Raw genomic sequence first — 14,864 nt, 5'->3', positions numbered from 1 at the left:
TTTGTTTCAATCAACTATGTGATGTCTTTGTTAAATATCGAAGTAGATTAGCTTGAACAAGTCTACTGGAAAAAGCACTACCTTAAAAACACATTGTTCAAAGCCTTACCTAAAAAGTATTTTCAGAGATTAAATTCTGCATCTTTCAATACCATTGCATTATGCACAAACCCTTGCATAACGTTACATTTTTGAAACACTGACATTGATCATCTGTCAAAGAAAACAGAGCTTGTTTGCGTAACAGACACTCAAGGGGAAAAAAAAATTACAGAACTTGGCTATTGCTAAAAAACTGACTCTGAGTAGAAATAAAATTAATATAAACAGTGGAGAAAACAGTAAGATTCAGTCAGAACTGTATTTTTTTTACTGGCAACAAGCACTGTGATTTTTTTAATTTTTTTTTTTCTAATGAACTCACTTGTGGGTGTATAAATATTCCTAGCATTAATGATGCCTTATGTAATCTAACAGCAGATTAAAGGTGTCACCCCTGTATTTTGATACAAATCATGACAGGGTATTTCCAAAAGAGTCCCTTTACCAGTAAAGAGCTATTTCAAAATTTGTTATTAAAAAAAATACTCTTTAAACGGTACCAAACCCAAGGTAAACCAAGTCTCGATCAGCATAAGAGGACTTCCTCATAAAGGGAAGGTAAATCCTCCTTTGGAGCTGTTACAACAATGGACAGAAATGAGACCAGAAATACATACAAGCAGTTGCAGGTCTGATTTACTGGAGTTGTGCATTAATTTCTACCTTATGGTAATTTAAGGATTGTAGTATGGACTCAGAAAAAGATTTCCCAGGAGATCAAATGCTGGGAGGAGTCAGGAAAATGTGTCTGTTTTCCCATGCTGAGGACCTGATGGAGCCCTGCCTCAGAACCAGCAGCCCGAAATTTAAACGTCCCATCACTGGCATCCTGTCTGCATCAGTCATGGCTCACTATGGCTAAGGTCAGAATAAATAGGCATTTGGGGCAATTTCAGCAGGGGCCAGCTTCTGAAATTCAGGCTCATTCCTCTAATGGTCACAACTCGGTGTAACACACTGCTCTCTTCTGTGCACGCCCACTGCTGTGCTTTTTTTAATTACAGGTAGGATTTAGTTGCACTGCATGTTTGCACAGCACTTCAAATTGTAAAGCATTAGAACTTCTAGAGTACAGTTAAACTTGATTGCAATTCCAGGGCTAAAACACCTTAGTGTCTAGAAGCACAGATCAGACCCTTCACCTCTCCAGTGCCTCGTGCCCCATACAGGCTTCTGTGCTCACAGCAGCCAGTGTGCACATCAAATAACACAAAAGTAATGCTCTGACATCAGCAATGAACCAGGCTTTTCACTGGAGCCCAAGAGTCCTGTGAAAAATCTCAGTTCAACAGGTAACTATCAGATTTTTAGTACACAGCATGTCACAGAGTTAGTGTTTTCCTTACAAATATATGGCACTAAGTGTAAAACTTTATGACTTATTCCAAACAGTGTACCATACTCCACAGCAAAGCTTTAAAGAATCCTCTGACTCCCACTTCTAGATATACAGCTGGTGGAAGGCCAGGGTGTCCATGAATGGTCGCACAAGGTTGTCTGTCGAGAAGTAAAAGACTAAGCCAAAGGTGATGGAGATGGGAAGAGCAGGCAGTGCTTTCTTAAAAACAGCCAGTAATAAAAGAGTTAAGCATAAACCCTGCCAGAGAGAACAAAAAACACAAGGATATATAGTCAGTAGCCCAGAAAGGTATGTCATCAACAAACTAATATACAGATAAGCTATATACATTGTACAACAATTGAAGCCTGCCTGAGCTACCAGTGACATGAGGTACATTTACCCACAGCTTCATCTTTCACGCAAGCTGGCCAGGTATTATCTTGAGCAGTCTTGAGCACAGCTCTCTGCTGAGAAAGTGGTAAAAAGATACCACAAGATAGGTCTTCATACTCTTATCTAGCAGTCCTCCTTAGCATAAGGGAGTTAACCTTGTCAACTACACTTAATAATCAATGTGGAGCTCAAAATACTGATTTTCTTGGCCAACAGAAGTCCCAATCTATTAACAGTGAAGCAAACACACCAACAGTTCAGCTGTAACTGTTTTCCCTGGGGCCATTTCACCCCCACCATCTCCACACTTTGGCTCTGCTCTGAGTCTGTATCATTCAGCTTCAGCAGCTGTTCAAAGCCTGTCTTTATAGACATGAGCACTGGGTGGTTTCTCCTAACACCCAGCACGTCACCTGTAGTGATACAACAGCACTCAGCTGCTGGTATTTCTGGCAACACTGCTGTGCTAAATGGGGTGTAGCAGTTTTTAAAAGCTTGCTCACTTACTATCAGAATGGCTACAAAGCAGGCCAGCGTGGTATTCCAGTCTCCACTAGCTGTGGCAGCTGCTTTCCCAACAAGCACACTGTAAAATATGAAGTCTCCAAGGCCCAGCTTCACACCCCCTGAGACAAGTGGAACAAGAAAACGAGTGTTAATTCTGCCTCTCCTGTTTTACTTCCTCCTGAACAAACTCTTGACCCCTGAGGAGCAGGTGAAGGTTCCTAGTCCTTGCTACCAACCTGGGCCCCTTGCACCCACACGTTACTGAGGAGTCTGAGACTTCCAGCCCTCTCCCCCACCCTTGTTTTTGCTCAGCCTCATTCTCCAAAGTGCTTCCCTGGGCTTCTTTATAGATATACCAGCTGAGGAGGTGTAGGGGTGGAGAGGGATGGGAGGCAAGGGGAAGAAGGAATTGTTTAAATTGTTTATGTAGCCAAGAGATGTCACTGGAACCAGAACTGCAGTGGCAAGACGTGACACACGGTCAGACTTGAGATCTTTGTTGCTCAACAAGTCACAGCTCTTCAAATCAACTGTGATTAGACCAAACTAGGTAACAGAATGTTAACCACAGTGAGTAAAAACTTCAGGCTCTGACTACACTGAAAAAAAGGTGTAAAGCTTCCCTTACTTTCCTCCTCCTCAAGCTCCTCTGCAGAAGTGATGGGGCGGGCTGGATCAGAATTCCTCGTCCCCGGCATCTGGGAATCTGCATGTGAAGGGCTCCTACGGTTCTCTCCCCCATCCTCAGCTTGGGTCCACAACAACAGGCCAAGAAGAGTGGACAAAAAAAAAAGAAACAGAAGAGGTAGCTACATTTATAACTTGTTTCAATGCATGAAATCCACATGTCTGTGAAGCTTCTCTGGAACGGGTAAGCCCTTTGTTTCTTGGAGCTGAGATCATCAGGACCAATTCAAGCCGAGATGTTTAGTGGCTTTGAGGAAAACACTTGTGTTATTATTTGAAACAGTTGGAAGGGTACGTGTTCACAGCTTCTTTGGCAGCTACCCAGGAGTTCAATGGCTTCAACAAGTGAGTACATACACAGAGCTAAGTACGGCTCTGCACAGGCTAGAATGACAAGTAAAGCCAAGTAAAGTTAATACACATTCCCACATTGCTGTCTTTGGGGTGGAGGTGCTCAGGTACCCCCTACCTGGTCATATGACAAAAATGGATGACTAAGAGGACTGCCATTTATGAGAAAAGTTCTGTCCTGAATCACATAGATGTTGGAACTGGGTATTCACATGTAGAAAGCCAACAGATTTCATCGTTCAAAGCTTTAATTCCCTCACCCCACTCCCCCTCCTCCATTAAACACATCTTAGAGAGCCCTTGGTAGCACTTTCGGAAGCAGCCAGTCTGTGATACATTACTCTGACAGTTCCTATTTTCCAGAAGCACTCATACAAACTTTCCAGTCCACATCAGTCTGACAGGCTGCTGCTGCTGCAGATACAAGCAGACTGTGACCTGGGACACACAGAGCTTCCACAGAGGCATTCTGTATGCCTCAGCATGTAGTTTGTGCCTGCTCTGTGCCCAGTTTCAAAGGAGGATTGTGTCCCTGCAGTCTGTTAGCATGTCAGCTGCTTTATCCTGAAATAAGCAGCATGCTCAGTTATCAAACCTTAGCACATATTTATTGTTTTAACATAAAAAGTTACTGTCATCTCTGAAGTGCAACAGGGCCAAACAGGAAATCCTCCTGACACCACAAGTCAGATTTTATTCAACCACCTTAACACTGCAGTTTAACTTGCATTTCAAGAAGGCAAAAGTGAACGCACCCCAATTGCCACAGGACCAGCTAGGACGTAAACTTGGAATACATCAGCTACTGTTGGGTAGCAGCACAAACATAAGCCTTTACCCAAGGGTAAATGTGAAGGCGTTCATGCCCCTTGGCAGGGTGAACCGTATTGCACTTACGGCTAGGTAAATGCCTGTCTGCTCTGTGGCAGTGGCCCGAGTGCAACACACTGAAGTTCACCAGCTCATCAACATCACACTTAGGAGCCTCTGTTGTGAGTTACCACCCCCAGCCAGTAAAGATGTAAACCCCCGCTAGCCCACTTTCAGCTTTGACTGCAGTGCATCTGAAGATGTGTGTTCAACAACACTTCTGCTTGGTTTTTTTGTTTGCTTGTTTTTTAAGTAAAAGCAGCCTGAATACTGGAGCTTCCTACATCATCTGGCCATCTTTGCTGCCAGTCCTAACAGCTGGTTTCAGAACAGCACAAAGTTCTAACACTGAAAACCCCACATCCGTCAGATTTCGGGGCTGGCATTTAGTTGGAGTCTCAAACACACGCCATTTCCGCGGGACAGTGTCCTGCACAGAAGGGCGACACACAAACAAACCTGCATCCCACGTCTGCCGACTTGCTGCTCTCGCTGCTGCGTCCGACTTGGCCATTCCAACTGTCCATATCATAGCAGCTAGAAGGATGACAGAAAGCAATCAGCTGCATGGAACATCCGTCACTGTAGCTCAGAGGAGCCAAGTATTTAGCTGTCCCTAAAAATCCAAACCCTTTCCCCTGTAAATGCTTCTGAAACACTCACTCTTAGTTGTTTTCCCTGGACACTTAGAAGGCAAGGTGGGAGAAAATTAAGGCCATGCACCCATTCAGGTTTTTAAAAAGTCCCAAAGCACAAATAGCTAAGAGTAACTATAGTCTTCCCTGTAGGCTAAGAAAGCAAAAATCCAGAAGTAGGGTCCTCATCTCCTTTGATTTCTTCTGGTTTCTGGCTCTTCTCTTCAAAGAAAACAATTGTCCAGCATATGATGGTAGTACAAAAGGTAACCAATGGTTAACTTACATAGCTTGCTCCTCATGTCCTCCTAAAGGTGTAAACCACACAAGCAAGGATATGCAGGAGTTGTCAGAGTGTTAGTTTTCTCTCAGCCTGTTTGTTTTGGTTCTTGCCTGTCAAAATATTGGCTATTTCTGGTTTGGTTCCAGGAATAACTGAAGGATGTTTGTGGTTTTATTCTTGAGATGGATCCCTCAGTTATAAAGGAATACAAACCATTCTGAAATCAGTGCAAGGGAACTCAAATCAGCTGTTAAATATTTGAGTGTTCATCAGTCTTCCTGTAAACCATACAAAATAGGCCAAGGCAAACACAGTGCTTGCTTTTCCACTACAAGCTGAGCCAAGGTGATGTTTTTGCATCTAGAGGGAGCCACAGAATGTGGTCTTGCAATGGAGACATTGATGTTCTGCACAAGAACTTTTTGTTCAGCATTTATTATTTATTGAGTTGCATTCTCCTTCAGAGAAACTCTTGTTTGTTAACTAAAACACGAGAGACTTCATCTAGATTGTCTCAGGTCAGTATAACAGAATCTCCAGTAAAAGGGAGATCAGATCAAGCCAACAGAAGCTCTGCTTAGAACACAGGAAAGCGTTTACATGATGTCAAATGCTTAAAAAAAAAATATATCAGTTGGGTTGTAGACATCCTCAGCTTAGCACCCAACATTTGGAAATATCATTCACCTTACAGGCGATGCAATGAAAAAGTCGCTGAGGTCCCTGAAGCACCTGAGTCCAGGTCCTCCGAGTGTTGGTTCACCTGCCTTGCAGCTATCTCAATCCTGAGCACACACACTTTTATGGATAAGGGCACCAGACACCATCCCAGTTAAAGAGCCCAAGAAAGCCAGGGAAGAGCTGACTGATTTTGCTTGCAGAGCAATAGCTGAATATTCGAGCCCTTTACAAAGCGAGCAGACACACAATGAACAATTCCAGGCGCTGCCACCCATGCAGTGCACAGAGCAAGAGGGGGCTGCAGGAAAAATGGAGCAACACCACACGTTTAAAGTGTGCCTATAAAGCCTATGCACAAGGAATGAGTGTACTGAGGGAGCATCACCTACTGACAGAACACTGCAAACACTACTGTCCATCTCACACAGGGTTTTATATGCAGAACAAAGGAGCATGTTCTGCAGTGCAGTCACCAAAGGATAAATCTGCTTGTAAACATTTCAGCTTCACAAGGCAAGTGTGGGATGCCTTGGGCTAATTAGAGTTGGCACCACTGTTACTGATAAACAAGGCTTTCTACAAATGGTCTGTTCCAGAATATAAATGGGCACAAATCTCAGGGCAAGGAAACACCTAAAATAGTGCTCCTTTGATTTGATGCAGAAATAGCTTGCCAGTTTAATCTGGCTAAGAACTTTAACATTCTAATTTTACTCACAGGAATATATTAATGCAGGAAAAATAGGCTCATTTCTCTCCTGTGCAGTTTCTACCAGCATTCTCAGTGGCCCCTTGGGACAGAGAACAGCCATCAGATCTGCAAAGAGAAAAGGGCCAGACAATCTCATCTCAAACTATCATGCATATTTTACATTCTTTCACCTTTCAAAAGCTATTCTCCCCTCAAAATTGTATCTCTCAATACTAACTAGATGATTTCCTGAATGACAGTTTATCACTTTGCATAACTGTAGCTGTTCTAGTCCCTGAAGATGTTATTCACTTAAAATGCCATCCCCGAGTCTTAATGTAGTAATAAGAGTTTTCATTGTACTAGTCTTATAAAAAGCCTCTTGAGAATACCACATTATTTCTTTGGAAGTAGATGACAGCATTACAAGGAGGTGTTAAATTTCATGAGAGGCGGACTGGGGGTACTTTGGTCACGTTCCACAATCCATTGGTGTGTGCACTGACTCTGTGTTTCACATGAATGAAGGCCTTTGGTCCAGTTCTTCTTTGCCTTCCTTCTCTCCTCCATCAGAGCTCCTCACCAATCTGAACATTACCTCCCAGCTACCTCTTGTTCTGCAGGTTCTCTTGCAACCTGTAACTCATAACAAAATCCATGATCTCTTGATAACTGTAAACAAAACCTGCAGGACTATCAGGTTGCTACTGATGATAATCCAACCACCCCTACTATGCAGTCTGATGTGGTTCAGTACTTCCCTGACTTGGTGTTCCACTTTGAAAGGCATGGTAGGAGTACAGCAACTACATTAACAAGTTAGCAAGGAACAAGACAGGGCATCAACTTAATTGCCCACGTACCTCTTTCTACAGCTGTTAGCACCATTTTTTTTAATTACATACACAGTCCTGAGATTGCCTCAGAGCAGCTTCTCCGTGAGCCACACCTCAAGAGTCACAACCTAAACTTACCGTAGATGGAGATTGCACCTAGAATCACCCATGCTGACCACTCGGGCAGATATTTAATGAAAACCAGTGCCATTAGAGCGCTGATCATAATGAGATATGCTTGCTGGAGCTGCAAAGGACCTTTCCAGTGGATGCAAATCATTCCAACAGCTCCAAAATTCCAGATGATTAAGAACAGAGTGGGGTAATCCATGGCCACATTGTACGTCTTCAATACTTCACTGGAATACAACAAGAAAATTTAGGAAAGCAATAAAAGCAACTGAGAAGCAAAGCATCTCACCTAGCTGTAGTTAAACAAACTACACCAGGAGGAAGCAGGACAGAAGCAGTCCTCACTATGAAAGGAGAACCTGCCCTGCAGCCAGTTGCTGCTCTTAGCTCTGCTCCTCCTGCAGGAGATGGACATGCTGGGTGTGCAGTCACCACACTGCCTTGGCCCTGACCTCAGCAGCAATTCCAAGGGTTTCAGCAGGCAGGATTCAAACCTTAACCTAACACAGGCCTGTGGCTCCATGACAGTCTGCAGCAAAGAAGCCGTGTAAGTCATCCCACTAGATGCATGATACTTACTAAATGTATTTAGCTTAAAGAAGCTAAAAATAAAAAGTTGTAACAAGTGTCACCCACAAGTTAGAAGCTTGGTTCTACCTGAGCTGAGAGCTAAGGGAATGAGCCTGAAACAACGTAGTCTTGAGAAAAAGGCAAGACAAATCAGAGAACCAGCTCAGCACAAGATTCCTTTCCCCTTGCTTCTCAATGTATAATTCAGGGCTTCTGTACCAGAAGGTACATTTCATGCTCATGGTTTCACTTCACAGTGATTTTTGTAGAGCAGGCACTGTAAAATTGGGCATTGCCTATTAAAAGCCTCATTTTCCATGTTTTAAAAAAGAAAGCTATCTAACAATTCTTAAACTGCCATTTGGAGAAGGGGAAATGTTCCTTTCCTTGCTCAAGTTTCCTTTAAGGAGCCCTGAACTGCCAGGTTACCTGCACCATTCCCACTTACCCAAGATATATGTAGGTAAAGAGGAAGAGCAGCATCAAAGAGGACAGGATCAGCCAGCCATGGATGAACTATCAAGGGCAAGAAGAGACAGTGAATGAAGGGGCTGTTGCCTCTCACGCAAGTTGCAGCGCTGTGTGCACTCCTGACAGAGCTTCCTACTGTCCAAAAGTCTCCTTCTGCACTCTTCCTCCAGCTCCCAAAGACCCTGCCTTCCCCACGGCCTGGGAGGGGTTGGGACAGCCTGTTGCTCCCAGTTCTCCCTAACTCTTTTATTTTATATTCTGTCCCTTGGTGTTTGCTTTTGTTGGTTTGGACTGGCTTTTTTAGTCTCTTTCCTGTCCATTTGCATGGGTATCCATACTGGCTCCTAGCTTAGACTTCGGTAAGCATGTTCAGCTTGGCAGGGAGAAGGAGGGGTTTGCCCAAGGCTATACAATATATCCATCTCAGAGTCAAGTTAAAAAAAGCAGCAATGGCCACCGCTCAAATGCTGGGCTGGTACCACATACAAAACTCCCTGGACACCATAAAACCCAGGTTTTGAACATGCCTTTCCCTCCAAGCCTTGTCCCCTTCCACCAGAGCCTCCCGGGCAGGAAGAATACCAGCTCTCACAAAACTTATCTGAAACTTATGTAAAGAAGGCCTTTGCAGTAAACGGTACAACCTAGTCTGTCAGTACAAACAGCACAACTTTCTGATCAGATGGAGGAGACTCAGTCCTGAATAACACCGAGTAGCAGGCCTTGTTTTTAAGAGCCTATCATTAGTGACAAAATAACAGCAAAACTTATGCAGGGACACAGCTCTGCCACCACTGACAAAGGCTTCTGTACAATATGACTTGCTGTGACTAAGATGTGGGCTAGGCAGTGCAGGGCCTGCCTTTCTCACTGACACGCCAGCCCCACCTGACCTCAAGCTGGCAGCTTATAGGTGGAAAAGGCTCCGGTGTGAGAAGTTCACCTTGTAGCAGCGGTACTTGTAGAGCAGCACTAGGAACACGGTCATTACAACGATGACGCTGATCATTATGATGGTATTCAACACCGAGTTCAAGAGGCGCTGGCCTACAGATGGGGTATCCTCACTGAAAGGGGTGTAGATCCTGCAGCAGAAAGCAAAAGCCATATAAAATATCTGTATTCTCTTCTAGCTAAGAGCCCCAAGATAAAACCAGACCTCTCTGTGTGCAGGAAAGAAAGGGGTACGACTGCCAAGGACAGCAAACATGAGATGTAAGCCCTGAAAGCTCCAGTTAATTATCAACTACTGATTAGTGGTCTCTATCAAAAGCACATTCCTACAGAGAAGTTGTAGCTGGCAGAGCTCTAAACAAAAAGACCTAGTGTATAAATTACTCTAAGTTTAATAGCTTCTCTCCAGGCCATGAATTTTTATTGCATGCTCTGGATCCTCTCCATGACAATTATAAGCATACATCCCAGGTGTTGTCCTGAAAGCAAGCAGCCCTTTCTTTCCACACTCAGTAGGAGAGTCTTGGACGCTTTTATCCCTGCTCACCCCCCTGCACGCCCTCCCATTTTGTTTCCTTTGGTTCAGTTCAAGGGACAACAGTCCCTGTTTCTCCACCCCACTGATGTATGAAGCGCAGTCAGAACCCCAGGAGCGGTCGGCAAGAGCTGGATGGAATTACGTATCCACACCATGAGTCTTTAGGAACCAGAAATGTCATCAGGAAATGAGACACTCATCCAAATGAACATGCTATTCCCCAGTTGCTGCCAGTGAGTGAACAGACTGAGAGTTCAGCCTGAGCCTCTTATGCTGCAGTAAGAAGCAACTTCATTGTCACAGGCTTCTCTTAGGGCGCCCTAACGACAGCGCTAATGAATCAGGGGTGGAAAAACTTACACAGAGGGATGCAGCATACTTTAGAAAGGTCTGTCTACGTTCACACAGCCACTTGTAGCTGTGTAAAGGTTGTCCCAACCCACCAGGGAAGCGCCTCGCGTGGAACGCGAGGGCGAGGCCGGTGCCCGTGTGCCGGAGGCTGTGCTGAAGGCCCCACTTACAGCTGCCCGTTTTTCTCCGTATAGAAGCGCACTGACTTTATGGTGGCGACGACAACAATCATACAAAGGGTGACAGGCACAAAGAGCATGATTACATGCTTGGCTCCATATTTCAGAGTCAGTTCCTCCTCTTCGTTTTCCAAGGCTCTTTCTCTCACTGGAACACCCGAGTCAGACCCTTGTCCATCAGCAACATTGTTAGGGCTACGGCTGCTACCTGTTCGCCTCTTCTGGAAAGAAATATTAGCAAAAACGTAAGACCCTTCTTCTCTTTGCGTTCAAAGCTTTATTCCATCATGTTTCATGAGGCTGCTGTAGGCCACCACAGCATACCAACTTGTTCCTAATAGAAAGGTACCAAATGAACAACACTATTAGAAATTCCATTGCAAATGGGATGCGATGGAGTTTTTAACCAAACCCACAAATTCCTAAGAGCCTCTTCAAGTGCAAATATATAGAAGGACACAGGCACATGAAGGGGAAGAGGCCAAGACCTGAGATAGAAGAAATGTCATCTGAGGTGACATAAGCTGGACCATTTCTTCCCCCCACAGTAATGCTGGGCTTGCTTTACCCTGCTGTTTCACTGGCAGCAGGACTAGATTCTGTTCTAACATTTGCTGCACTTGAGCAGAGCAGACAAAGGGTTTCTAGCAAAACAAGAAGGCTGAAAAGGATATCCTGCAAGAGTCATATGAGCATCAGGTTCTGATTAAAAGCCTGTGTCTTTACCAAAAGGAAGGAAAAGGGAGGAGTATATATGGACATAAAAAGAGGGGAAAAAAGCCACAGTGGAGGAAACGGGAACAGGCACTGCTGTTGCTGGGTGAGAGTGACACCAGAGAAACAATACTGGCCAAAGCCAACCCTAGAAGCCAATCTGCTGGGAGGGTTGAGCGTTAGCAGGACCACATCTGTCATCACTCCCCCTTTCTTCACTCTCCAGGACGCACACCTACCCTGTGTGCCTGCGCCTCCCCTGCTTCTGAGGCTTGCAGGCCATCCTGGTAGGAGGGTACCGGCGGGCTCTCTGCAGACATCAGGGATGTTCTCTCATTGCAGGGCTCCTCCTCACTGTCCGAGTTGTTCATGAATGTGATCATCGTCCTTGCCCAGGGAGCGCTCAGGAGGGACACAGCCAAGCACTACTCCAGGCTGGGGGGACAAGCAGAGAGGAAGAGAAACAATGAACATCACAGTACAAACAACTCGATGTCTGAAGAGGAGGCCCAATTTCAGCAGGGAGGCTCCAGCACACTATGCAGCTCCATCCTCTTCTAAGGGCTGATTTAGCCTACTGGCACCCCAGGCATGACAACCCCTTTGGTTAAAATCACTGTGACTTTTACAGTCAGGAGGAACAGCAAAGTGCAGCACTGAAGCAATTTAATACTCCTCCTTGGCCACAGCTTTCACAGTTGGTGCCTCTATTTTTCATCTCCCAATAATACACATTTGCTTTCACCAAGGAGGTTTCTCAGTGCTTAGTGTTTATTTTGCATGGGCCAAACAGAGCTTCACCTCAAATGCTGGCTGCCTGCTAGAAAGCTAAGAGAGCTCAGCTCTCACACAACACTCCTGAAAGCATCAGCAGGTAGCAGAAGTTTCTTAGTAACCTGTAGCCTCAGCTTTACATAAGCCACTAGCCCAGGAGTTACATGCTGTCTTCCCTGTTATGACTGTTTATTAACCAGATTAATTTTATAAGCAGTTCTTCTCTGTGCCCATGGACTACGAGAGGTTTGTACAGAATAGGAAAGAGCTATCTCCTTAAAGAGAGCAACTCTCTTTTTTTTCCCCTTATGTCATCTTGTGTTTAAAAGCAAAAGTATTGGACAGGCAAAGACTTGAAATATAAAAGTGGGTTCTAGAAATGTGTGTCCTCTTTCTACCTATTGCTGTGCAGAAAATCAAGCAAAGCAGCAGCCCAGTGCAGAAAGAAAAGGAACAGTTCTTTCTAGACACCAGAGAACAGAAATACACTGCTCCAGGTGCTGCAAAACAGCCTTAAAGCTAGGATTTCAGGAAGCTTTAAAGGCAGGTGATAGGAAAATTCCTTTTAGTATTTATTAAGTCAGCTTAACAAAGCAACTGGAGTAAATAAGTATTATTCTGTCACCTTCAGATTCTCAGCCACCCATCCATAAGCAAAACCAGACCTCTAATGCACTGTAAAGCTGTAATATCTACAAGAACACCTCTCCTAAGCAGTATTTTACCCAAGCCCACATGTCCCAGGAAATGCATCCAGCTTAGAAGAGGAAGCTGAAGAAGCTGTATGACTTGGACACAGTCATTTAAACATGAATCATGCATTTGCAGTGCAACCAGTAAAATTATGCTGTCTACCAGCCAGCTTGAGAGGTCAGAGTGGATACTTTGAAGATCTGTGAAATATTCTTGCTTCTCACTAAAGAAATTGAAATTCACTTTGGAGGAGTGGGAGATTCCCCTTCTTTTCACAACCTCCTCAACACATCTGGCACCTTCAAGAAATTTCTGAATGTCAACTGAATCTGCCCAAGTGAAATGTTTTTCAGACATCTGCTCCTCCCCTGCATTCTCATCAAGCTCTTTCATATCATTTTGTTCCTCTTTTAGTGATAAAAGCGGTACAGTTAAGGGAAACAAGCTCAGGGGTAGCCCTCAAGCCAGGCCTGTCACCTTCACAGTCATACTCTGTTCTTACCACCTCAGCTGCCTCACACTTGCATTTGTTTGCTTCTCTCTTACAGAGCCCAAAATCTCCACTCTGGGTTCTTAACACAGTCTTCTGACTGAGTACCTGAGGGCTCACAAATTACAGCTGAAACCCTAGATTCTGGTTCAGTTATATGATTAGGCCTTTAAAGAAGTCAGGTACATAAAGTCATTCAATCATGACAGAGTTCTGGATTTGTGACCTGGCTAAGTTATGCATGCCATGGGATCTGCAACCCATGGAATCTAAAGAATTCTCAAAACCTTCTGCCCATGTCAGACACCAGGGAAAAAATAAAGATTTACTCTCTGACAGTTTCGGAAGAATACTTAGGTTTTAACAACCCAATAAAAATACTATAGAATTCCTTCTCCCACTATTTAAGAAATTTCCACACACTTTATGCTATACAAACAGAGCAATTCTGCAGAGGATTTAGAAGAGACAGCCAATTAGCCTATTTTCAACACCCTAGTTATGCCCACTAACATTAGGATCTAGGCTCAGTTTGGCTTTTAATTTCATGGTGCAACCAAACATAAATCCTTCTCTTTGCATTTCATCCATGACAAATAATACTAGTACAATACACAGCACAGAACAGCTGCTGTAGGCTGGCAGAATGCTTAATAATCCCCTGAAGAGTTAAAATTCCTTCTTATACAAATTGTTCTCTTTGATGGCAATTAGATGAGGAGAATTAGTCTTCCTTTGCTATATTTAGATCAAGAGAAAGCTTTAGGCTGACACTGATAGCCTGATGTTCTCTTAAGTTTTGGCTTCAATAAGCACTGCTCTTGGTAAGAGGAAAAAACTTTTAAGAAATCCTAAGTGGTGGGGCCAAAACTAGGAAGAAATATTTCCAAGTTCTTGCCAATAAATAAAGCCAGAATGATATGCTGCTAAAATGACAGGGGACTTGGAACACACTGTCTCAGTGGGCAAAAGAGAACTTGCAAATGCCATTCACTTTCAGCCCCAGAATGCAAAAATAACAAAACATGAGATATGGGAAGCTGTAGAAATTTGTAGCCCTTTCTCCACTTCAGGGCACACCACCATAGCTGAACTAGCACTGCTTTCTTTTGCCCCTCAAGAGAGGCAGTGCATAGCCCCAAAAGGTTATTTTGCTGAAACCAGACCCTCCCCACCAGGGTCAGAAGGAGCATTTTGCCAGCGCTGGGCCCAGATATACTACCAGTCACCTTCTCATCAGAGCCGAGAGAGATAGAAAGAGAGAAAAAGAGAGAGAGCACACATGCTTTAAAACCAACCAAAAAAATAAAATAAAAAAGCCCTGCTGGGCAGAGATTTAGCAGGAGGCCATCAGGAGAGCTTGCACCCATGCAAGTGCTCTCCCCGATGATGGGGTAACGCTGTGAAGTGCTGGGTGCCGGCAGCGCTTCCAAGTGAAATCCTGGATTGCAGGCAGGAGTGCCACCGCCCAGGAGAACACCTGAACAGGCAGTTATATTCTACACACACACACGAAGAATATATACTTTAAACATACAAGTATATAGATATGGACATATTTAAAATATATGTATATATACACGCACAGACAGAGATCTCTAGATAACTTTCAGCGGAACG

General features: G+C 44.2%; 1 protein-coding gene across 1 annotated transcript; it reads right to left on the bottom strand.

Annotated features, from left to right (window-relative positions):
* Positions 1-1,462: 1,462 nt before the first annotated feature.
* On the bottom strand, positions 1,463-11,724 carry PSEN2 (presenilin 2). Its single transcript, XM_008939869.1, has 10 exons — positions 11,527-11,724; positions 10,565-10,794; positions 9,495-9,636; positions 8,529-8,596; positions 7,517-7,737; positions 6,570-6,668; positions 4,712-4,789; positions 2,973-3,092; positions 2,345-2,463; positions 1,463-1,699 (listed from the first exon to the last, which is right to left on the bottom strand). The coding sequence occupies exons 1-10, from the start codon at positions 11,668-11,670 to the stop codon at positions 1,544-1,546; spliced, it is 1,377 nt and encodes a 458-aa protein (XP_008938117.1). The 5' UTR covers positions 11,671-11,724; the 3' UTR covers positions 1,463-1,543.
* Between the last annotated feature and the right edge of the window lie 3,140 nt (positions 11,725-14,864).

The sequence above is a fragment of the Merops nubicus genome, unplaced genomic scaffold (genome assembly GCF_000691845.1).
Source record: "Merops nubicus isolate BGI_N331 unplaced genomic scaffold, ASM69184v1 scaffold50824, whole genome shotgun sequence".
Classification (NCBI taxonomy): domain Eukaryota; kingdom Metazoa; phylum Chordata; class Aves; order Coraciiformes; family Meropidae; genus Merops; species Merops nubicus.
This window is presented reverse-complemented; position numbering and strand designations above follow the sequence as displayed.

What these genes read in the sequence shown, in the direction of transcription:
- PSEN2 (XM_008939869.1), bottom strand. Translation starts at nt 11,670, where the DNA reads ATGATCACATTCATGAACAACTCGGACAGTGAGGAGGAGCCCTGCAAT. An exon ending in TCCTGCATTAATATATTCCT is followed by an intron (nt 4,790 to 6,569) that starts GTGAGTAAAATT and finishes TCATCCTTCTAG; the next exon opens with CTGCTATGATATGGACAGTT. An exon ending in GCTTTGTAGCCATTCTGATA is followed by an intron (nt 1,700 to 2,344) that starts GTAAGTGAGCAA and finishes TCTCTCTGGCAG; the next exon opens with GGTTTATGCTTAACTCTTTT.